Below are 25,426 nucleotides of genomic sequence, written 5' to 3' on the forward strand. Positions count from 1 at the left end.
ATGGCTTTTTCATATAATGGGCACTTTTGGCTTAATTTAAGCGATGTTGGCATTAGTATAAACATAAATCCAGTCGAGCAGTCCTCCTCGTTTCGTAAATATTGTCCATCGCCCGCTTCCGTACTGGACTACAATTCCCCGCCTGGACTACATTCCCCATGAGTGACGCGCGAGGAGCGCCGTAAAACTCTCTTCAACACACAAACGAGACTAATAATCACAAACAACCGTGAGTACACACACAACACTCGCTGTAATCTGACGTTTTTAGGATTAAGTCAAGCTTGTGATGTTAGATTGTGTGTGATCTCGATCTCATCCGTGTGTTTTGTCGGTTTGTGGCGCGCAAAGACAGTGAGCAGCGGGTTTATGCTAACGCTAACAGCACTCGATCAGGAACAAACTGTGATTATATCAACACATTTCTACTCTAATATTGGCTTCCTAAGACATTTATCTCACACATAGTTTATGATGATGAAAAAATAATCTGAAACTAGGAGTCTGAGACGTAATATAGGATGTGTTTGACATTGATTTGATTCTGTCAGGATTGTTGCGCTAATGTGTTAAGTGTATTGATTCAACGTAATTATAAGAAACGGGTTCTTTAGGTTGGTCTGACGTTGTTAATTCACTTAGTTTAATTACAAACTTAGTTTGCATTTCGTATTTGTACATAATATACCTATAAATTGTCCATTTGTATGTTGTCGTTCTATATTTAATGCACTGTGGAAGCTTCTGTCACGAAAACAAATTCCTTGTATGTGTAATTTAATGAATACAGATTGTCTCTTCAGGGTTTCAGAGGAAGATGAGGGTGAAGGAGATACTCAGGACAGCGACACAGGCATGGAGTCCTGCGGCGAAGCACCCCACGTACCTGGCCTTAGGTAACTGTGCACCTGTGTGTTATCTCGTACTTGTCCTTCTTCAGATGCATCAGTAATTCTGGAGTATTCTGGTCTTCTTCACTGTCTCGTGTCTCCAGGTACAGCAGCACAGCAGCTGGACGCATCCTTCAACACCAGCGCCGCTCTGGAGATCTTCGAGGTAGATTTCGCTGATACATCTATGGACATGAAGCTCAGAGGAACTCTGCCCACCTCCAACAGGTCAGTTCTTCTGGAAACTTGGACTGTGTTTGGAATATCATACAGTACCGCTGCCATATGATGTGGATTATACAGAGTACCGTTCAGAAGTTTGGGCATTGCAAGGTTTTTCATGTTTTTTAAGTCTGTTATGTTTACCAAGGATGCATTTATTAGGTAAAAAATATAGTAAAAATGTTAAATATTATTAGAATCTAAAATAACTGTTTTCTGTGTGAATATCTATTAAAGTGTAATTTATTTCAGTGATGCAGCGCTGTATTTTCAGCATCACTACTCCAGTCTTCAGTGATCTTCAGAAATCATTCTAATATGATGATTTGCCACTCGAGAAACATTTCTGATTATCAGTGTTGAATACATTAATATTTTTGTGAAAACTGTGATGCATTTTATTTTTCAGGATTCACAGATGAACAGAAAGTTCAAAAGAACAGCGTCTTTCATAAAAAAAAAAAAAAAATGAAAATGCAAATTAACCTTGCATTCTAGCATGATCTCCATGACTTTAGCACAGACACACACTCAGAACATGTGCAGATCTGGTTGAGTTGTGTGAATGATGTCTGGGTGTGTTTATCATCTCTCTCCACACTGAGCTGGACAGAAAACATTTCAAACATCTACTTAGTTTTGACACAAAGTAATAGAGTTGCACTAGTTTGGTGATTATCTCTTCCTCGAAGGTGAATTTATCTTTATATTAGTAGTGCTTCCCCACAGCGGTGACAGAATAGCAGAAATACCGGTTGAACAGCAGCTTTGCTTTAGAGAATGAGTCAGGTGTGTGAATGAGTTCTGTGTGATCAAACACACGTGTGTGAACATGTTTCTGACACTTGTGTGTCGTGTGTCACTCTCACTGAAGTCTAATCAGTTTGTCGTTTTACAAGTTGACACACAAATGGAATTTGCTGCTGTTATCACTCAAACTGCTGCTTATCTTAATATAATGATAAATAATATTTAACTTTTAACATATCTAATGAACATGGGAGTTGTGCATTTATTGTTTTTTCTTTTGTAGCAGAAAAGAATCAGACATGAGTTGAAGTGTGTGTGTGTGTGTGTGTGCAGGTTTCACAGTCTGATCTGGGTGGCGTTCGATCTGGAGGTGAAGGGTTCGTCTGGGCGTCTCATCGGAGGCAGTGAGAGCGGAAGCGTCACCGTCTTCAGCCCTGATGTTATTCTCAGCGCAGGAGAGGACGCGGTGATCGGACAGTCCCTCAAACACACGGGCCCCGTGCGAGCGCTCGACTACAACCGCTTCCAGGTAGAGCTCAGACTCTCTCTTCAGATCCCATCACATCCGTCCCGCTTTCACAAACACACGTGTGCTTCCTCCACATCAGAGCAACCTGATCGCCTCCGGAGCCAGCGATTCAGAAATATACATCTGGGACCTGAACAACTTCAGTAACCCCATGACCCCGGGCGCTAAGTCTCAGGTAGGAGCCTGGCTTTCTTCTGTTGGGTTATTGTTGTGTCAGTGTTCAGAAAGTGACTGCATCTGTCTCTGTATCTTCAGCTCTGTGAGGTAAGAGAAGCTCGTTGGTTCTTGTGAGGGTTTGTGGTGGTTTGGGTTTGGATTGACCTCTTCTCTAACCATACATCTCACTAAACAATGGGTTACTACCTGAAAACACGAGTGTGTTTGCTTGTTTTGGATGGGTTTTGTGTTGTGCATATTACTAAAAATGTATACATGTTAATATTATAATGGGTATAGATAGACATATTGTATGAGTTCACTAAATATTTATGTATTTTAACATTATAATGTGTGTCTAACTGGGTTTATATATAGATATGAGGTCATTGATGATTAAAACGTGATGATTTAAATTTTATGATGGGTGTATAAATGGATATGGATAGATATGAGGTCACTTATATTATAATGGGTAAATAAACTGGTATAGATCTGTATGGGGTCACTAAATATTTTTTTCAAAGTATTTCTAACAATTGTTTTTATTTTTATTATAATTAGATTTTTTTTTTTTTTTTACTGAACTGGTTAAATGGACATTTGTATGGACATATATGAGGTCCCTAAATATTAAAATGTAAATATTTTAATATAATAGGTGGCTAAATGGGCTAAATATATCTATAAATGAGTTAAATTTAATATTATGATTGGCTAAATGGGTATATATCAAGAGGTCAGTAAATATTAAAATAGATGTATTTTCTCATATTGTTTGGGTTTTGATTAACCTCGATCTGACTGAAGAGTGGGTTGCTCCCTAACACAGTTGTGTGACGGTGTGTGAGTGTTGTGTGTGTTGTGCTGATCTGTCGTGTGTTAGCCGGCGGAGGATGTTAGCGTGGTGGCGTGGAACAGTCAGGTGCAGCACATCCTTGCGTCCGCAAACCCCAGCGGGAAAGCCATCGTCTGGGATCTGAGGAAGAACGAGCCCATCATCAAAATCAGTGACCACAGCAACCGGGTGAGAGCATGCACACCCTTCAGCGCTGGAGGAAAGCAGAGGACATCAGGCATGTTGTGAACCTGCTGTGTGTGTGTGTGTGTGTCAGATGCACTGCTCGGGGATGTTGTGGCATCCAGATGTGGCCACTCAGCTGGTTCTGGCATCGGAGGACGACAGACTTCCGGTCATACAGATGTGGGACCTTCGGTTCGCCACCTCTCCGCTCAAAGTCCTGGAGAGCCACACCAGGTAGAGACTCACACCGACAGACCGTGTCCGATTCAGCTGATTCCTTCAGCTCACGTCTGCTCTTCTCACTGTTCCAGAGGGATTCTGTCCATCTCGTGGAGTCAAGCCGATCCAGAGCTGCTTCTGAGCAGCGGGAAAGACAACCGGATCCTGTGCTGGAACCCAAACACCGGAGAGGTGCGTCACTCACACCTGCTGCTTTTCTGATGGGTTTTATTTTTTATTTTTTGTGTCCGACACTTAGATCCAAAGTGACTTGTTACGTGTCTTTTTTTATATGATTAGTTTTAACAGTATGAACAAACAAAATAAAATGTTGTTACATTTTTAAAATACTAAAAAAATTAATAGATCTGTTAAAGGTGTTTTTTTTTTTAAATAATGCATATTATTATTTGTTATTATTTATAATGTAATGTACTATTAATATTATTATTATTATTATTATTAGGGATAAATGTATCTACTGTCATTTTTGTGTGGTTAATATTTTTTTCTGTTTCTTTTAAAGATTCACTTTCACAAAAAATAACCTAATGAAAAATAAATAATGAAAAAAATAACCTTTCATTTTATTAAATTAATAAAAAATTAAAGTGGTGTTAATTTATAGCAAAATAATATATTTTATTAATAATCATATATAATATATTAGAAAATCTATAATGTATTATTATTATCATTATTTCATAGAATAAATAACATCATAAAATTGCAATATGCATATTACGGCTTAGCATAGCTATTTAATATATATATATATATATATATATATATATATATATATATATATATATATATATATATATATATTATTAAAATATAGAATATGTAACTAATAACTAAAATAATATATAAAATAAATTTAGTAATTGTATTATAAAATCAGCATTTTATTATTATTAAAATATTGATTAAATAACTAAATAATAATAAATTTTATATATATATATATATATATATATATATATATATCAGTGTAGGGTCTTTGGATTCCGTGTCATGCCTCGTCTCTGGTGTTTCAGGTGATTTACGAGCTGCCGACAGCCAATCAGTGGTGTTTCGATGTGCAGTGGTGTCCTCGTAACCCCGCCCTCCTTTCGGCCGCATCGTTTGATGGACGGATCAGTGTGTACTCTGTGATGGGAGGACGTCTTCAGCAGCATCAGCACAGCACGGTGGACCAGGTGAGACTCTGGGAACATCTGACCGGCTGTTCTTTGAGCAGTGATGATCACATGATCTCTCTCTCTCTCTCTGTTCTCAGATCTCGGCTTCGTTTGACACCAGCGACCCGTTTGGAACCGGTCAGGCTCTTCCTCCTCTACAGGTTCCTCAGCCCACGGTGGAGACCACCATCATCCCTCCGCTGAGGAAGCCGCCCAAGTGGGTTCGGAGGCCTGTCGGCGCGTCCTTCGCTGTGAGTGTTTCAGACACATTGAGAAAGTTGGGTTTTAGTCTTCATTTCCTTAACGAAATCTATGACGAAAAATGTTCTTCAACAATGTTTTATTAAACGATAACTGAGATTATATCAGCATGCATTATTGATGACGATGTTGTTGTTAAAAGAACAAAAACTTCACCAAATGCTTTCAATTTGGATAATTTTCAAAAAAAAAAATCCCAAGTGAAAGCAATAGTTGAAATTAAATTTCAGCAAAATAATTATTTTACACATTGTACAGAAAGATGAAAATGTGCAAGTTTCTACTGAATAAATCAAGACTAAAATTCTCAAGACATTTTGTCGACTAAAGCGAAAAAAGGGCTAAATGTGACCCTGGAGCACAAAACTAGTCATACGGGTCAATTTTATGAAATTGAGGTTAATGTATCATCATCTGAAGCTGAATAAATGATCTCTCCATTGATGTGTGGTTTTTTAGCAGGACAATATCTGTCTGAGATGCTACAAAAATATCTAAATATTGAGAAAATCATCTTTAAAGTTGTTCAGATGAAGTTCTAAGCAATGCATATTACTAATCAAACATGAAGTTTTGATATATTTAGTAAATATCTTAATGGAACATGATCTTTACTTAATATCCTAATGATTTTTGGCGTAAAAGAGAAATAGATACAATGTATCGTTGTCTGTTGCTACAGATCTCTGTGACGCTGATGACTGCTTCTGTGCTGTAAGGTTACAAATGATAAAAACTAAAAGTTACATTTGACTCCAGGTTAACACTAAAGCTGCGTCCCAGATGACACACTACACACTGTGCTCAAGCGTGTAGAGTATGAATTACATCACTCATAAGTGTAGTTTGATAGCTCCTCCCCCTTCGTGACGTAGTCAAACCTGCATGAAGTGTCCAGTTTTTCCAGTTATTTAGGTGCATCATCTGGGTATTTAAAGTGCGATTCTTTTCTCTCGCTTCTGTCTCTAGTTCGGAGGGAAGCTGGTGACGTTCGAGAACCCTAGTGTGGCTCCGCAGCAGCAGCAGCCAATCAGGCGACAGGTGCAGGTGAGTCAGGTGACCACAGAGACGGAGTTCCTCCATCGTTCGTCCGAGCTGCAGGCCGCTCTACAGTCTGGATCCTTCACCAGCTACTGCCAGGACAAGATCAGGAGCGCCCCGTCTGACGCCGAGCAGGACATCTGGAGGTTCCTCATGGTACAGACATCCACATTCACACGCAACACAACTCCACATGTGTCCTGGATGCATGACTTCTCAGCCGTTGTAAATATCTCAGTGGTTGTTCTGTGGTGTTTTAACAGGTGAACTTTGAAGAGGAAGCGCGTGTGAAGTTTCTGCGGCTGCTGGGCTTCAGTAAAGACGAGCTGCAGAGGAAGGTATCATCACATCAGGCCACAGCACGGCCGACATTCAGAGGCAGTCACTAGTCGTTATATTAGGAGGAGCGGGGTAAACTGGGCCACCCATGCACTGAAGTTGTCCTATAAAATTGGACATTTGTTTTAAATGCAAAACAAAATATGACATTTTCTAGATTAATATCTTATCCAAACTTTATTAATTTTCAGATGTTTTGCCATGAAAATCATTAGAATAATGCATTTCTTAAAATATCCATACTATATTCCACCAACATCCACATTTTACTAAAGACAATAATAATAAAAACAAAAATAATTCAAATTAGACAACTAATAATAATGGCAATGAGATACGAATACTACTACTACTACTTATAATAATAATGATATAAACGACAATGGTAATAATAATGAAAATAACAATAATGCTAATAAGAATACTACAAATAATGCTTATAATATAACCTGATAATATTTTTTTTTTAGTAATAATTCTAATTAGAATATTGGGTTAGTGTTAATTATTTGAATGTTTATTCTTATTATTTTTAATATCATTTTAATTTAATTATTAAATATAAAATTTATTTAAAAAAAATAATATTCTTTTTTATATGAGTCTGTTATTATCAGCAAAATATTATTATTATTATTATTATTATTATCATTTATTATTAGTTGCAGTGTTCTTTAAATTATTATTGTTGTTATTATTATTATTATTATTATTACATTTAGACTTTGTCTCTTTTATTTCCTGATGATGCTTTGTGAGAGAAACAGCCTCATCATTTGTGAGTGGATCTCTAATTTGTTACGCCTGTGTTTCTGCAGATCTCGGCGTGTTTGGGGAGGAAGCTTCATCCGAACGGTTTAGACGTGAATGATCTGACGGAGAAGATGCAGACGCTCTCTGATCAGGTGTGCATCAGCTGTGCTTTAAATCATGGCATGCGTGCTGGAGATCTCATGTTTTACTGTACCTGATGTTGAATCGTCCAATCAGAGAGCAGAGGAGTCGGGCGGAGCTGCAGACGGTTCGTCGGGGCGTGAGTCTCCGGCTGATTTCTTCAGTCAGCTACCAAAGAAAGAGAAAGACCGAGCTCCGTTCCAGATCCCCGTGTCCTCAGGTGAGTCTCTCGGAGTGACACGCATGTTAATAACGTTCTGATGTTGATGTTTGGGTGTGAATGTGCTGCTGTGTGGAGCAGATACGGACGGTCTGATCAGTCAGGCTCTGCTGGTGGGGAACTTCGAGGGCGCCGTGGATCTGTGTTTGAACGACGGCCGTTTCGCCGAGGCCATCCTCCTGTCAATCAGCGGAGGGGAGGAGCTACTGAAGAAGACCCAGCAACACTACCTCCACCGACAGACCAACAGCGTCTCCATGGTAACACTCATTAGCATCTGTACATGATGTCACCTTCGTTACGAATTCATTCATCAGTATTCACTTTCAATCTCCACTTTAAGTGTTATTGAATTGTTTTATATTGATTTATTTGTATTATTATTATTGGTTGTAGTAGTAGTTGTTGTCTTATTACAATATTATTAATCATAATATTAAAAGTATAACTTTTTGTAACAATAATAATAAGTATTATAAAAGTGTCTTTGTTGTTAGTTTTATTGAATATATTAAAAATATATTATATATTAAAACTAATAATGATAATTAGAATACTACTACTACTGCTACAAAAATTAATACTTACAAAAATAATTTTGTTGTATATTATAATAATTGTTATAAAACATTATAAAGTTACTGTTGTTGTTAGTGTGGTTATTAGTCGTTATTCTTACTATATGATTATTATTGATTATAAGATGACTGATAACACAAATAATTAAAATTAGATGACTAATAACAACCTTATTGTTTATTATTAGTCTTGGTTACTTCCTTATTATTAATGGTATTGATATTATTTATGCCAATTTCTTATTAGTTATTATTATTGTTGTTTTTATTAGTCACAATATTCTTTAAATTACTAGTATTATTATTAGTCACAATGTTTTCATTAGTATTATTATTAGTCACTGTATTTTTATTAGTATTATAATTAGCATTATTATTAGTAACAGTATTATTATTATTATTATTATTATTAGTCACAGTATTAGTGCTATTATTATTATTATTATTATTATTATTATTAGTCACAGTATTAGCATTATTAGTAGTCACAGTATTATTATTATTATTATTATTATTATTATTACTATTATTATTAGTCACAGTATTAGCATTATTAGTAGTCACAGTATTATTATTATTATTATTATTATTACTATTATTATTAGTCACAGTATTAGCATTATTAGTAGTCACAGTATTATTATTATTATTATTATTATTATTATTACTATTACTATTATTATTAGTCACAGTATTATTATTATTATTATTATTAGTCACAGTATTAGTGCTAGTATTATTATTATTGCTACTATTATTATTAGTCACAGTATTAGTATTATTATTAGTCACAGTATTAGTAGTAGTATTATTATTATTGCTACTATTATTATTAGTCACAGTATTAGTATTATTATTAGTCACAGTATTAGTAGTAGTATTAGTCACAGTATTATTACTATTACTATTATTATTAGTCACAGTATTATTATTATTATTAGTCACAGTATTAGTGCTAGTATTATTATTATTGCTACTATTATTATTAGTCACAGTATTAGTATTATTATTAGTCACAGTATTAGTAGTAGTATTAGTCACAGTATTATTATTATTACTATTATTATAAGTCACAGTATTATTATGAGTCACAGTAGTATAATTATGATGATGTATTAATGAGTTGTTCTTCCCGGTCAGCTGATCTCGTCCGTGGTCACTCAGAACTGGCGTGATATCGTCCAGAGCTGTGAGCTGGATAACTGGAAGGAGGCGCTAGCGGCCCTGTTGACCTACGCTAACCCCGAGGAGTTCGCTTCTCTCTGCAGTGAGAACATCACCAGTCTAACATCAGTTTCTTAATTAGTCTGATTAGTCTTGATGAGCTCTGAATGCAGCTCGTCCAATCAGAGCTCAGAGTCTGGAGTGATTGACAGCTCTCTCTCTCTCTCTGTGTGTAGATACTCTGGGCTCTCGTCTGCAGGCTGAAGGCACAGAGAAGCGCTGTCTGCAGGCCTGTCTGTGCTTTATCTGCTCGGGGAACATCGAGCGTCTGGTGGAGTGCTGGACGTCACAGAGAGACTGTTCTTCTCCGCTGGCGCTGGAGGTCACACACACACACACACACACTGATTCACACTTCTATTGATTGAAAGCTGTCCTGCGCTGACGTCTGTGTTCATGTGCGTCTGCAGGATCTGGTGGAGAAGGTGATGATCCTGCGCAAGTCAATCGAGCGTCTGCGTAACGGTGAGGTTTGTGTTCAGAGCTCAGCGCTGACTGAGAGGCTCGTCCAGTACTCCAGCATCCTGGCATCACAGGGCAGCCTGACCTCAGCACTCCGCTACCTGCCCGACAGCCCAGACCAGGTGCACACACTAATACACATTCATATCTGTGTCCCTGCAGCACAGAAGCAGTCATCAGCAGCACACAGATATTTGAAGCAATAGACAACAATACATTGTATTAATTTTACTTTTATTCCAAAAATCATTAGGATATTAAGTAAAGATCATGTTCCATGAAGATATTTAGTAAATTTCCTACTGTAAATATATCAAAACTTCATTTTTGATTAGTAATATGCATTGCTAAGAACTTCATTTGAACAACTTTAAAGAGGATTTTCTCAATATTTAGATGTTTTTGCTCCCTCAGATTCCAGATATTCAAATAGTTGTATCTCAGACAAATATCATCCTGTCATAACAAGTTGGAGTTAATCTTAAAGTGCATTTGGGAAAGCAACATGCATCATCCATCCTTAGAAACTTGTAATCGTAGGAAGCACTTAAAGCAACTGTTTTTTATTTTTCACCAGAATTTTTATTATTGTTTTTTTTTTTTCAAAATTATTATTCATTTAAATTAAAATTTGATTGTAATTAGATGCAAGTAAAAGTAAATTAGAATTATTTATATTTTTTATTATTTATTTTATTTATTTTTACAGTGCAGTACTATTATTGCAATAGTAATATTTCTTTATTGATTTAATTGTTTTAATTTAATTAAACTATAATTTTATTATTATTATAACTATTTATTGATATTTTAAAATGTATAATTTAATAAGATAGCAATATTTAGAGTGTTGTGGGTGGTAAGTGTGTTCTGTGTGTTTTTGTGTGATGTAGCCTGGTGTTCAGATGTTAAGAGATCGACTGTCCCATGCGAAGGGTGAGATCCTTCAGAGACCACAGCCGTCTGCACCAGCAGGAGGCGCTAAAGCACCGGCAAACACACACACTCCTGCAGCACACACACAGGTGAGAAGCAGCTCCTCACAGATACACACACACTGCTGCAGCGCACACACACACACAGGTGAGACGCAGCTCCTCACACACACACACACACACACACTCCTGCAGCACACACACAGGTGAGACGCAGCTCCTCACACACACACACACACACACTCCTGCAGCACACACACAGGTGAGACGCAGCTCCTCACATACACACACACTGCTGCAGCACACACACAGGTGAGACGCAGCGCACACACACAGGTGAAGCGCAGCTCACACACACTCCTGCGTATATGTTTAATGATGCTTGAACTCCAGTGCCCTCTGTCATCCATCCCTGTGTGTCTGTGATGAAGATGTGCACGCTGTCCGCTGATGATCAGCAGATATTATTTGCTTTCTGATGTCCTTGATGAAATTGCGCGTCTGCTGTTGGATGTTGTGTAAGTGGAGGCTGGCTTACAGTGTGTGTTTGCACAGGGCGTCTCGTCTGATGTACAGTGCGTTCTCATGCCACATCTGCATGTTTCCAAAAGTGTGTGTTGTCTAGGGAGTTTGTGTTGAAACAGAATAAGGTTATGATTTGATTGCGAATGATTAACCAGTGACATTATTCTAAAAAGAGATCTTTGTTTTTGTAATGTCTTAACCAGTGTTATTTTGGTTTATATATTATTATAGGATATTTTGTATTAGCTTTTATTTTTATATTTTCAGTTTTCATTTGAACTTTATTAAACATTTATTTTTAGTTTGAGTGTGTGTGTGTGTGTGTTTGTGTGTGTGGTGTGTGTGTGTAATAGTGGGCATGTTTTTGTGTCATATCAGGACACAACTCTGTATAATGACATGGGTATGACACAGGTATTACAAGGAGAGGGTTCTTATGAGGACATAACCCATGTCCCAATTTTTCAAAACACTTATAAATCATACAGAATGAGTTTTTTTGAGAAAGTAAAAATGGACAAAGTTTCCTGTGAGGGTTAGGGTTAGGTGTAGGGTTGGTGTAGGGCCGTGTGTGTGTGTGTGAGTGTAATAGTGTGTGTGAGGGAGTGAGTGTAATAGTGTGAGGGAGTCCGAGTGTAATAGTGTGTGAGTGAGGGAGTGTGAGTGTAATCGTGTGTGTGTGTGTGTGTGTGTGTGTGTGTGTGTGTGTGTGTGAAAGAGTGAGTGAGTGAGTGATTGAGTGTGAGTGTAATTGTGTATGTGTGTGAGTGTAATAGTGTGAGTGAGGGAGTGTGAGTGTAATAGTGAGTGTAAGGGAGTGTAATAGTGTGTGTGAGTGAGGGAGTCCAAGTGTAATAGTGTGCGTGAGTGAGGGAGTGTGAGTGTAATAGAGTGAGTGTATTAGTGTGTGTGAGTGTAATAGTGTGAGTGTGGGAGTGTGAGTGTAATAGTGAGTGTGAGTGTAATAGAGTGAGTGTAATAGTGTGTGTGAGTGAGGGAGTGTGAGTGTAATAGTGAGTGTGAGTGTAATAGAGTGAGTGTATTAGTGTGTGTGAGTGTAATAGTGTGAGTGTGGGAGTGTGAGTGTAATAGAGTGAGTGTAATAGTGTGTGTGAGTGAGGGAGTGTGAGTGTAATAGTGAGTGTGAGTGTAATAGTGAGTGTGAGTGTAATAGTGAGTGTGAGTGTAATAGTGAGTGTGAGTGTAATAGTGAGTGTGAGTGTAATAGTGAGTGTGAGTGTAATAGTGAGTGTGAGTGTAATAGAGTGAGTGTAATAGTGTGAGTGTAATAGTGTGAGTGTAATAGTATGAGTGTAATAGTGAGTGTGAGTGTAATAGTGAGTGTAATAGTGAGTGTGAGTGTAATAGTGTGTGTGAGTGAGGGAGTGTGAGTGTAATAGTGTAAGTTGGAGTGTTATAGTGTGTGTGAGTGAGGGAATGTGAGTGTAATAGTGTGAGTGTAATAGTGAGTGTGAGTGTAATAGAGAGAGTGTAATAGTGTGTGTGTGAGTAAGGGAGTGTGAGTGTAATGGTGTGTGAGTGTAATAGTGTGAGTGAGGGAGTGTGAGTGTAATAGTGTGTGTGAGTGAGGGAGTGTGAGTGTAATAGTGTGAGTGTAATAGTGTGTGTGAGTGAGGGAGTCCGAGTGTAATAGTGTGGGTGAGTGAGGGAGTGTGAGTGTAATAGAGTGAGTGTATTAGTGTGTGTGAGTGTAATAGTGTGAGTGTGGGAGTGTGAGTGTAATAGTGAGTGTGAGTGTAATAGAGTGAGTGTAATAGTGTGTGTGAGTGAGGGAGTGTGAGTGTAATAGTGAGTGTGAGTGTAATAGAGTGAGTGTATTAGTGTGTGTGAGTGTAATAGTGTGAGTGTGGGAGTGTGAGTGTAATAGAGTGAGTGTAATAGTGTGTGTGAGTGAGGGAGTGTGAGTGTAATAGTGAGTGTGAGTGTAATAGTGAGTGTGAGTGTAATAGTGAGTGTGAGTGTAATAGTGAGTGTGAGTGTAATAGAGTGAGTGTAATAGTGTGAGTGTAATAGTGTGAGTGTAATAGTATGAGTGTAATAGTGAGTGTGAGTGTAATAGTGAGTGTAATAGTGAGTGTGAGTGTAATAGTGAGTGTGAGTGTAATAGTGTGTGTGAGTGAGGGAGTGTGAGTGTAATAGTGTAAGTTGGAGTGTTATAGTGTGTGTGAGTGAGGGAATGTGAGTGTAATAGTGTGAGTGTAATAGTGAGTGTGAGTGTAATAGAGAGAGTGTAATAGTGTGTGTGTGAGTAAGGGAGTGTGAGTGTAATGGTGTGTGAGTGTAATAGTGTGAGTGAGGGAGTGTGAGTGTAATAGTGTGTGTGAGTGAGGGAGTGTGAGTGTAATAGTGTGAGTGTAATAGTGTGTGTGAGTGAGGGAGTCCGAGTGTAATAGTGTGGGAGTGTGAGTGTAAAAGTGAGTGTGAATGAGGGAGTGTGAGTGAGGGAGTGTGAGTGTAATAGTGTGAGTGTAATAGTGAGTGTGAGTGAGGGAGTGTGAGTGTAATAGTGAGTGTGAGTGAGGGAGTGTAATAGTGTGTGTGAGTGTGAGTGTAATAGTGAGTGTGAGTGAGGGAGTCCGAGTGTAATAGTGTGAGTGAGGGAGTGTGAGTGTAATAGTGTGAGTGAGGGAGTCTGAGTGTATTAGTGTGAGTGTATTAGTGTGAGTGTATTAGTGTGAGTGTATTAGTGTGAGTGTAATAGTGTGTGTGAGTGAGGGAGTGTGAGTGTAATAGTGTGAGTGAGGGAGTGTAATAGTGTGTGTGAGTGAGGGAATGTGAGTGTAATAGTGTGAGTGTAATAGTGTGAGTGAGGGAGTCCGAGCGTAATAGTGTGAGTGAGGGAGTGTAATAGTGTGAATGTAAAAGTGAGTGTGAGTGAGGGAGTCCGAGTGTAATAGTGTGTTTGAGTGAGGGAGTGTGAGTGTAATAGTGTGAGTAAGGGAGTGTGAGTGTAATAGTGTGAGTAAGGGAGTGTGAGTGTAATAGTGAGTGTGAGTGAGGGAGTGTAATAGTGTGTGTGAGTGAGGGAGTGTGAGTGTAATAGTGTGAGTGAGGGAGTGTAATAGTGTGTGTGAGTGAGGGAATGTGAGTGTAATAGTGTGAGTGAGGGAGTGTGAGTGTAAAAGTGAGTGTGAGTGAGGGAGTGTGAGTGAGGGAGTGTGAGTGTAATAGTGTGAGTGTAATAGTGTGAGTGTAATAGTGTGAGTGTAATAGTGAGTGTGAGTGAGGGAGTCCGAGTGTAATAGTGTGAGTGAGGGAGTGTGAGTGTAATAGTGGGAGAGAGGGAGTCCGCGTGTAATAGTGAGTGTGAGTGAGGGAGTGTGACTGTAATAGTGAGTGCGAGTGAGGGAGTGTGAGTGTAAAAGTGAGTGTGAGTGAGGGAGTCCGAGTGTAATAGTGTGAGTGTAATAGTGTGAGTGAGGGAGTCCCAGTGTAAAAGTGAGTGTGAGTGAGGGAGTCTGAGTGTAATAGTGTGAGTGAGGGAGTGTGAGTGTAATAGTGTGAGTGAGGGAGTCCGAGTGTAATAGTGTGAGTGAGGGAGTCCGCGTGTAATAGTGAGTGTGAGTGAGGGAGTGTGAGTGTAATAGTGAGTGTGAGTGAGGGAGTCCGAGTGTAATAGTGTGAGTGAGGGAGTCCGCGTGTAATAGTGAGTGTGAGTGAGGGAGTGTGAGTGTAATAGTGAGTGTGAGTGAGGGAGTCCGAGTGTAAAAGTGTGAGTGAGGGAGTGTGAGTGTAATGGTGAGTGTGAGTGAGGGAGTCCGCGTGTAATAGTGTGAGTGAGGGAATGTGAGTGTAATAGTGTAAGTGAGGGAGTGTGAGTGTAAAAGTGAAGGAGTGTGAGTGTAATAGTGTGAGTGAGGGAGTGTGAGTGTAATAGTGTGAGTGAGGGAGTGTGAGTGTAATAGTGAGTGTGAGTGAGGGAGTCCGAGTGTAATAGTGTGAGTGAGGGAGTGTGAGTGTAATAGTGAGTGTGAGTGTAATAGTGTGAGTGAGGGAGTGTGAGTGTAATAGTGAGTGTGAGTGAGGGAGTCCGAGTGTAATAGTGTGAGTGAGGGAGTGTGAGTGTAATAGTGTGAGTGTAAAAGTGAGTGTGAGTGAGGGAGTGTGAGTGTAATAGTGCGAGTGAGGGAGTGTGAGTGTAATAGTGTGAGTGAGGGAGTGAGTGTGAGTGAGGGAGTGTAATAGTGTGTGTGAGTGAGGGAGTGTGAGTGTAATAGTGTGAGGGAGTGTGAGTGAGGGAGTGTAATAGTGTGTGTGAGTGAGGGAGTGTGAGTGTAATAGTGTGTGTGTGTGTGTGTGAGTGAGTGAGGGAGTGTGAGTGTAATAGTGAGTGTGAGTGAGAGAATGTGAGTGTAATAGTGTGAGTGTATTAGTGTGTGTGAGTGTATGTGAGAGTGAGGGAGTGTGAGTGTAATAGTGTGTGTGAGTGAGGGAGTCTGAGTGTAATAGTGTGAGTGAGGGAGTGTGAGTGTAATTGTGTGTGTGTGTGTGTGTGTGAGCAAGTGAGTGAGGGAGTATGATAGTGTGTGTGTGAGGGAGTTTAACCACTAATCCAGCAGATCTTTAGGTGTTGTGTGTGTTGTGTGTTCAGGGGCCTCCTCAGATGCAGCAGATGATGCCCCGTCTCTTCACTCCTCAGCCACGACCCGATCCTTCTACTCCTGCTGGAGCTCCACGTCCGAGCCTGAGACCCTCTGTCTACCCACAACACCCTGCCACAGCTCCGGGTACCTGTCAATCAAATATCATTCAAACACTGATGTGCACACTACTGTCCAAACTTATGCCAGCAGTGAAGCTCCTCGGCTCACCAAAGCTGCGTTTATTTGATCTAAAATACAGTACAAAATTGTGATTATATCTTTACAATTTAAAACAGCTGTTTTTTGTGTGTGCGTGTGCGTGTGCGTGTGTGTGTGTGCGCGCGCGTGTGTGTGTGTGTGTGTGAATGTCTGTTAAAATGTAATTTATTGCTGTGATCAAAGCTGATTTTTTTTTGGAGTCGCACATCCAGTCAAAATATTCAAGAGTTTTGTCACCTTTATATGGATAGGAAAGAAATATAATTGGTGACTATAAGGTGTATAAGGTGTTGACTATAAGACTATAATGTGTAAGAACGGTCTAGACACATTGGTTTCAGTTCCTCAGCAGAAATAGCATCAGCCCTGTGTGCAAAAGGGAAAGTACATGAAGTGCATCTGTTTGAGAGAGAAAAGGACAGAGAGAAGCCTTGAAATAATATTAACACAGATGCAACTACAAAATGTAATCTAAATATTTAAAAAGTGTAACTGTAACCTGGAAAATTATTCTAAAAATCAATGTTTTAATGCCAAATTCATCTTGTTGAGCATAATGTCAAATGACTTGAAGAAATAAACACTTAAGCAAACACATGTTCAGGTCAAAGTAATAATTTTATATTTAATTTTTTTATTATTAAATATAAAAAATTTTGATCCCAAAATTTCCTGGTAGTTCACTGTTTGAAGAATTATTGGGTATAATATGTCACAGATCAATTTATTTTGCTGTCCTCTCTTACATAAGTGAACTTTCCTGCACTCACTAGTAAAATGTGTCAAAAATATATCTGGTGTCTGATTAATGTTGGTTTAAAAGTATGTAACAAAAATGATTGTGCTTGTAATATTTTTAACACATCATATCACCCAGCTCTACCTCATCTTTTGAACACAAGTGTATTATTTGCAAACACATGTATTTGATCAAAACTGTCTGTCTGTGATGCTTGGATCCTGCAGGTTTTGCTCCGTCTCAGCCGTTTGCTCAGTCTGGTTCCCTCGGAGCTCCGGGGGGTTTCATGTCTGGGCCCTCGATGTCTGGGCCCTCGATGTCAGGGCCCTCGATGTCAGGGCCCTCGATGTCAGGGCCCTCGATGTCTGGCCCCTCGATGTCTGGCCCCTCGATGTCTGGGCCCTCAGGGCCGCCCTCCTCTCCCCCGGGCCCCATGATGCCCGCTCCACCCGGTCCAGGGTTCATCTCGCCCACGTCTCTGCCAGGTGGCCCGGTGCCCTTTCCAGCGGCTCCTCCCAGCGGGGCCTATCTTCCTCTCGGAGCCGGGTATCCTCCGGGTGGCCCCGGAGCCCCAGGGGCCAAGAGCTTCATCAGCGCCGGTGTCCCGCCTCCACCGACAGGTACCTGCAGACGTCTGGAGGAACCGCTGAACACAGACGTGTCTCATCTGTGTATTTATATTCATCCTGCTGTTTGATTTCAGGATATTTCCCATGGCTGATGTGCCACACAGAAGAGGAAGGTGACAGGGAGAGAGATGTGTGTGTGTGTGTGTGTGTGTTTATTAGGGCTGCCCTCGACTTAAGATTTTTCTGATCAACTAGTAGTCATTCATTTTAAGCATTAGTCAACTAATCGCATGTTCATTAATAAACCATATAAATCATAGTATATAGCCTAATAAGCGCTCAAGCGCATGTATAAAGCTTGCCACAGCGAATGATTATGTATTGATTATGAATGTGTCAGGGTAAAACAGGGAGGAGGCTGCATTAACATATTAATAATTTATTGATAAACAAGTGCATTCTTTGTTTTCAGCTTTAGAGATGAATTCGGTGACACTGACTCAACGACACTGACTGAATGCAGGTTTCATACGGATTACATAATCAGAGAATGTTTGGTTTGGTTTCATCTGAAAGTAGACATTTCGCTCTCTATAGATACGTTTTCACGTCTGTAAGGCAAGCAAACACAGGGTTCAGCGCTTGAGTTCATCGAGACCGAGACGGCAGAAAGCGCATCCTGTTTGCTTTCAATATTTTACAAAAGCACAACGTTTAGTTTCAGATTTATTAAAGATTTTGAATGATGCATTACTCTTATCTGTATGAGAGAGTATTTTAAGAGCATTTCTGCTATAGCGTTTATACTTTTCAATGCAGTGATAGTGTGTGTGTGTGTGTGTGTGTGTGTAAGAGGGACAGCAACAGCCCAAATTCAGCTCTTCTAATATTTAATGCTGACTGATTACAAGTCATTTGCATATTCACTCACTCGTCATGTCGTGCTTCCTGTGTGTTTCTCTGAGCTTCATCTTTATTGTTTGTGTGATTGCTCAGTGCTGATTAGAACTATGCTGTGTAAGTTTTGCATTATAGAAACAGACTAAGAAATGTCTACACTAATGTTCAAAAGTTTGGGGTCGGTAAGATAAAAAAAAAATCGTCTTTTTTTTTTTTAATCAAGGCTGCATTTATTTGCTCAAAAATACAGCAAAATAAAAATTCTTGAAGATTTTTTAATGTATTTTTTATATATTTATTTATATTTAGAAAAATAAGTATTTAAAATCATAAATAATAAATATAAAAAAATATGTAAATATTTTATTTAAAAATATGGAAATTATTACATTTTTAAATAGCTTTTAGTGTGTGAATATATTGTAAGATGTAATTTATTTCTGTGATGCTCCGCTGTATTTTCAGCATTCCTCCAGTCTTCAGTGTCACATGATCTTCAGAAATCATTCTGATATGTCTTTTGTATTACAAATCTTGCTGAATCTAACTGACCTAAACTTTTGAATGCTAGTGTAAGTCAGACAGAAAGAAACGATACAGAGACACTTAAATCACCTTCACACACATCTGTAAAGATGCAGCGACATTCAGACATCTCTGACCCAGATATGTTTATCTGCTGCTGTATTGATGCATGCGTTTATATTTAAATGTAGATATATGTTTTGGTGATTAATCCGCTGTGATCGTGTGAATATTGTCTCTTCAGTTCAGGACGGGTGGAATGACCCTCCAGCTGTACGCTCAGCACACCGCAAGAAAAAGGTAATTAGAACTTGCTTAACGGTGTTACTTATAATAATGCATTCACCGGGAAACAATATGACCTGCTTTCCACTGACATGATGCTGGAGCTGGCTTCGTTCTGCATGTTTCTACCAAATAAACATTCACATTTGTGCATTTGGTAGATGCTTTTAATCTAAAGCAACACGCTCTCCATTTAAGATTTACTCATGAGTTCATGCATTGCCTGGGAATTGAACCCATGACTTCAGTTTGCAAGCACCATGATCTACTGTCTAAGCTTCAATAAGAAACATGATGCTACTTGATTTCTGCAATAAAAATAATTTTATGCAGTTGCATGCATCATGTTGAATGTCATATCAAATCCAATGATTGTATAAAAAAAGTTCTTTAAAGGTTGAAATACGTTTTTTAAGTATAAAACAATAAATAAGTGATTTACAAATGTTGCATGCATTTGCATGAAATATTAATTTTCATTGACTGCGGTTTGTTATATCAAATTCAGTGATTGGATATAAACCTTAAATTAAAATGTTCTTAAAGATATAAAATAATAAATGATTCCAGTAATCTTTTTTATAAATATTGCATGCATTTGCATTTTTTTTATTGTTTATTATGTGTTAAAATAACTGGTGTTTTTTATTTAATTAAGGGTTTTCATTCATTATTAATCGGATTTCATTACTTTTTCATGCATTTGCGTGTGTGTGTGTGTGTGTGTGTGTGTGTGTGTGTGGTTCAGCTGCCAGAGAACTACACTCCCCCTGCTCCGATCACAGCACCGGTGATGGGTTTCCCGGTGGAGGCTCCTGTTCCTCAGGATCGGATCCAGGTGCCGCCCGGAGCCCCTCAGGAGCCAAGCAAGCAGGTCAGAGGTCATCATGCCAAAGCCCATCAGATGAGCTAGTGTGTTTTATCATATTAACTGTGTGTGTGTGTGTGTTGTAGTCCTTACAGCAGCTTCCTGCCGAGCGTGTGGGGCAGAAGGAAATCCCCGCCGAACATATGATCCTCAAGACCACCTTCAGCAGCCTTGTGCAGCGCTGTCAGCTGGCCGCCGCTGACCCGGTAACACACACACACACACACACAGGCAAAACACATTGCATACACGGCTGCCAAGAGCTTTCTCAATCTGGCAAGCTGTAATCTGATTGCCTTTCTTTATGTAACCATCTGGAATTGTTACACAGGTTCAAATCTTTCCACAGAGACAGGGTCATGTTTACAAAGTACAGTCTAATGCTCTAAAATTTGCCAAAGTTTACCAAGTTAGTTGCATCATGTAGAGTACATATGGCCAAGTAGGCAGCATCACCCTTTTGCCGGTGTCAGTGTTGCCAGGTCACAGTAACATTTCAAAAGAGCAATGATCTGCAAGTGCTATAACAAGCCTCAGTTACCCTAACCAACGACTCATAGCAAGGTTTATGTTTTCAACTTTTATTATATAATAAAAAGAAATTTGATTTACTAGAAAAAGAATAGAGCAAGCTAGTGTTAGAGGCCTTTATTTGCTTTTTGTTAATTATATAATTAATAAAAAGAAAACAAATAGAATACACAAATAATTAAAAGAATAAGCAGTTAAGAAAAATAAAAATAAACAGTTGGTAAGTAAATAAGCGTGTGAGTCTAAAAGGGGCAAATTTCTATTTATTTTTTAAGAATAGAATTAGAATAGTGCTAGAGTTAGAGCGTCAAATAAAGATGGAAGAGATGTGTTTGTAGCTGATTCTTGAAGATGGCTAAAGACTCCGATGCTCTGAGTTGTGTAGGTCATTGCTCTTAATGTAGAAGTCTGTGAAAGTGATTCTGTGCTTCTTTGGGATGGCACAATAAAACGTTTCAAAGGTTTGATAGAATTGGCTGGAAGACCTGTCAAGAGAGCATTGCAATAGTCCAGCCTGGACAGAACAAGAGCTTGAACAAGGAGTTGTGCAGCATGTTCCCAAAGAAAGGGCTTGATCTTCTTGATGTTGAATAAAGCAAATCTGCAGGATCAGACCGTTTTGGCAATGTGGTCTGAGAAAGTCAGCTGATCATCAATCATAACTACAAGATCTCTGGCTGTTTTTGAAGGAGTTATGGTTGATGTGCCTAACTTGATGCTGAAATAGTAATGAAACGATGGGTTTGCTGGAACCACAAGCAGTTCTGTCTTGGCAAGGTTGAGTTGAAAGTGATGGTCCTTCATCCAGCAAGAAATGTCTGTTAGACAAGCTGAGATGCAAATAACTACCGTCGGATCATCAGGATGGAATGAGAGTGATATGAAAAGCCATGTTTCTGAATGACAGAACCTAATGATGCCGTGTAGACAGAGAAGAGAAGCGGTCCAAGAACTGAGCCCTGAGGCACCCCAGTAGTTAGATGTTGTGACTTGGACACCTCACCTCTCCAAGATACTATGGAGGACCTATCTGATAGATAAGACTCAAACCACTGGAGTGTGGTTCCTGAGACGCTTGTTTCCAATAGAATTGACCGGAGGATGTGGAGGTTAACCGTGTCAGAAGCAGCGGACAGATCCAGTAGGATCAGTATAGAAGATTTGGAAGATGCTCTTTTCAGTCTGAGAGCTTCAACAACTGAGAGCAAGTCAGTCTCGCTCGAACATCCACTTCTGAAACTGTCCAGGAGGTTGTTCTTTGTGAGAAAGGCAGAGACTTGGTTGATCACAGCTCGTTCAAGTGTTTGTTTTCACTGAAAGGAATAAGGGAAAACCAGTCTATAGTTTTCTAAAAGAGAAAAATTTTAGAGGGGAAAAATTCTAAACTTAAAGTTTCTGCCTCAATAAAAGAAAGAAAAGTTATCTTCACATAATGTTGTTGTTTTATATATTTGTTTTATTCTTTTGATAACAATAAATAAAAAACTTTTTTTTTTTAATCAAATCATCATAGGTGATGTCCAGAACATGTATCTGATTTAAAACCACATTTGGAAAAGTTTCATAATGGTTGCAAAAAACCAGGACTTTGTTTTTACACATGTGCGAGCAATCTGCATCGGAAAAATCTGATGCCAATGTAAATAAAGCCGCAAACAGTCTCTTCTTATGTAAGTAGGGAGATTTCTGACCAGCATAAGCTGCGAAGTGAACTGGACTTATCAATTTCATATATGATTTCCCTTGCAGCAAACAAAGCGCAAACTGGACGATGCCTCCAAGCGTCTGGAGAGTCTGTACGACAAGCTGCGAGACCAAGCGGTGAGTTAAAGACTTTTATTCCCTTCTCTTCAGTCTCTAAGATGTCCTAATAAACCTCTCATGTGTCCTCAGCTGTCTCCCAGCATCCTCGGCGGCCTGCACGAGATCAGCCGCTGCGTCAGCGTCCGTAACTATCATCAGGGTCTGGAGGTTCACACGCAGGTGGTGAGCAGCAGCAACTTCAGCGAGATCTCTGCCTTCATGCCTGTCCTCAAGATGCTCATGACCATCGCCAACAAGCTGGCCGTGTGACTCCAGCGCTCCACAGCAGATCCGGGTTCCTCTTGTGTTTCGATCTGTCGCTGAACTGTGCTTTAAGAATGAATGTACCGTTAATATCCCACTGCTTTCTTCTTCACGTGTTTGGGATTCTCCTTTCATTGCAGCCGGCCTTATTCATCCCACAACAAGCAGAACGACTTTCTGTGCAGAATTGCTCATAAAACCATTATTGTATACATTGCAAAGAATTAAATTCAGTGGATTGTCTAAAACAGGCCTTATGACAAGCAGAACTTTAATTCAGTGTGCTGATGCGGGAACTTTATCATGAAATGCTATCAGAACAACTTTGCATAATTTTTCGTAACCATTGTTGCATAAATTGCGTTGAATTGAATGCAGTGGTTTACGTAATAATACGCTTTGAAACAAGCAGAACCAATTTTATTAATGATTGCATTCAGTTCAAAGTAAGATCAATGAATGCAACTGTTCGTCCAAGAATATGAGCGTGACAAATTGATGTAAATTATTTGTTAAACAATTTTTTCATAAATTGCTGCCTTTAATTAAGTGTGAGAATCTACACAAGCAAAATGACTGTGCGTAATTGTTCATAAAGGAATAATGCATAAATTGTTGCATTGAATGCAACAGTCTAAGCACAATTTCTGCATTCAGTTCAATGTAAGAATGCAATGCATAATTAGTTGAATGCAACGGATTGAACCAAAAGTCATTAAAACAAGAAACACCAATGAGCAAATCGTTTATAATATAATTCTTATGTAAATTGTTGACTTCAACTCAATGTGAGAATCTACATGAGCAGAACGACTTCCTTTGCATAATTGATTTAAAAAAAAAAAATGATTGCATTTAACTGAATGCCATATTTTGCCCAAAATGGCCATTAAAATGAGCAGAACCAATTCATGTAAATTAGCAGCTGATTGATCGCAATTGGTTCGTTCTACACAAGCAGAACGGTTTTCTGTGCATAGTTGCTCGTTGGGTTAATTGCTTTGAAATGTATGCATCAGTTTACCTGAAAACAAGCAGAAACAATTTGTGTAAATTGTTGCATTCAGATCAATGTAAGAATGTGATTTAGTCGTGAATTATTTCCCCACAGATTAGTTCTGAGTGCATTTCATGAATTTGGTCCAGTTTTTTTTTTTTTTTTGGGGTTATATTATAAGAGCAGAGAGTTTTGACACTGTCTGTAGTTTATTGATCGTGATGATTGGTTGGTTGGGTTTGGTTTGTGTGAAGGCTTGTTTTCATAGAGAGGCACTGCTGTTTCTCCTCCAAACACTGCTGTAGAAAAACCAGAGCTTCATTAGATGTTCTTCAAACCATTGCAACAAAGATGAATGGCACTGTGTGTGTGTGGAGAAGTCAAGAAAATATCCAGGTGTTATTTCATTCCAAAGTCAATGAATAAAATCAACTATAAAATAAAATTACATTAACATTAATGGTCCTAAAAAATTCTTATTTATTTCAAATGTAATTTTGATTGATTTTGAAATGAAATATGACCTGGACATGTCTTGACCGAGATTCTTCAGTACTTTAACAGAGCAAAGAAACTGAATACAACGTAACAGTTAACATGATAAAATAGTTTCATCTTTTAACATGTTTATGTTCTGGTAATAAACATGTCCTCATCGCAGTCGTGCTGTTTTGTGTCTGTGTGCATCGAAACCAGTTCATTCTGAAGGTTGTGAGTGAAACTCTTACATGCTTGAAAACACTTGAAGTAAAATATACAACTTTCATAAATGCTCAGTGTGTCAAAGCGATTTATTTCAACATGCAACTTTTTGACTTTCAGTATTCAAGTACATTGTTACTGATCTATATATATATATATATGTGTGTGTGTACATATTGTATATGTATGAATGTAGCCTAAATTCTTCAGAATAATGCTTAGTTATTTTGTGTACCATTATTATTAATATTTATATATTTTACAAATCTAAAATTTAGCTTATGTATTATTTATTAACGTAGATATTAATGCACGCCATCAAATTCAGTAGTAGCTAGTTTTTGCGTTAGCATGTGGCGCTTTGATTTAAAAAACAGGGATAAACTGTGCTTTCATTCATCCATGGTTAACTAGTAAAATAAAAGTCTTATTTTTGCGGATTTCCCTGCTCGGTTTAGAACCACAGACAGTTTTTGTCATCGCTGCTTTTGAGAGGCGTTCGCTGATTGGTACAGAGGGATCATACGGCGCTGCTGATTGGCTCACGCTGACCTGTTGATGTTGTGAACTCATGTAACCGTTTTCCATTACGACGTCACACCACAATGTGAGTCACGCTAAACACGAGGTAGAAATGACACTGAAACGCAACATATTTAGTGTTGTGTTTATTGCTGGAGCTTTTAACACCATTATAACGTTTATTGTCCACACTTTCGTATTTGAAATACCTGTGAAATCTGAGAAATGATTTAACTGGCATTATTATAATTAGAGTTATTCGTTAAAATATCGTTTCTGCAATAACTAATGCTGATTCTGCACAGTCTGAGTCAAATGAGTGTACTGCACAAATACCATTACAAACACAACCTTCCTGAGAGAATGAGAGACAAGTACAGACATGGAGTTTAATTATGAGCTGTCAAAATAATGCTCTGTCATTTAACAGCAGGAATTAAGGCTT

General features: G+C 38.6%; 1 protein-coding gene across 4 annotated transcripts; it reads left to right on the top strand.

The window, feature by feature from the left end:
• Nucleotides 1-79: 79 nt before the first annotated feature.
• Nucleotides 80-24,530, top strand: sec31b (SEC31 homolog B, COPII coat complex component). 4 transcript variants are annotated; one of them, XM_052570278.1, is made up of 27 exons: nucleotides 80-229; nucleotides 804-896; nucleotides 995-1,118; nucleotides 2,196-2,391; nucleotides 2,471-2,566; nucleotides 3,434-3,574; nucleotides 3,663-3,805; nucleotides 3,883-3,982; nucleotides 4,831-4,992; nucleotides 5,073-5,225; nucleotides 6,205-6,432; nucleotides 6,540-6,614; nucleotides 7,434-7,520; nucleotides 7,606-7,729; nucleotides 7,811-7,989; nucleotides 9,448-9,574; nucleotides 9,708-9,853; nucleotides 9,942-10,115; nucleotides 10,887-11,018; nucleotides 16,066-16,201; nucleotides 17,243-17,301; nucleotides 17,332-17,635; nucleotides 19,254-19,309; nucleotides 20,043-20,168; nucleotides 20,249-20,368; nucleotides 22,443-22,514; nucleotides 22,587-24,530. In XM_052570278.1, exons 2-27 carry the CDS (start codon nucleotides 818-820, stop codon nucleotides 22,764-22,766), a joined length of 3,519 nt encoding a protein of 1,172 aa, XP_052426238.1. In that variant the 5' UTR covers nucleotides 80-229; nucleotides 804-817; the 3' UTR covers nucleotides 22,767-24,530. The 4 variants fall into 4 exon arrangements, with proteins under 4 accessions (XP_052426238.1, XP_052426234.1, XP_052426237.1 ...); XM_052570274.1 differs by having other exon boundaries at nucleotides 17,243-17,635; XM_052570277.1 differs by lacking the exon at nucleotides 80-229 and adding an exon at nucleotides 240-354 and having other exon boundaries at nucleotides 17,243-17,635.
• Nucleotides 24,531-25,426: the final 896 nt, after the last annotated feature.

The sequence above is a fragment of the Carassius gibelio genome, chromosome B12 (assembly GCF_023724105.1).
Source record: "Carassius gibelio isolate Cgi1373 ecotype wild population from Czech Republic chromosome B12, carGib1.2-hapl.c, whole genome shotgun sequence".
NCBI classification, from domain to species: domain Eukaryota; kingdom Metazoa; phylum Chordata; class Actinopteri; order Cypriniformes; family Cyprinidae; genus Carassius; species Carassius gibelio.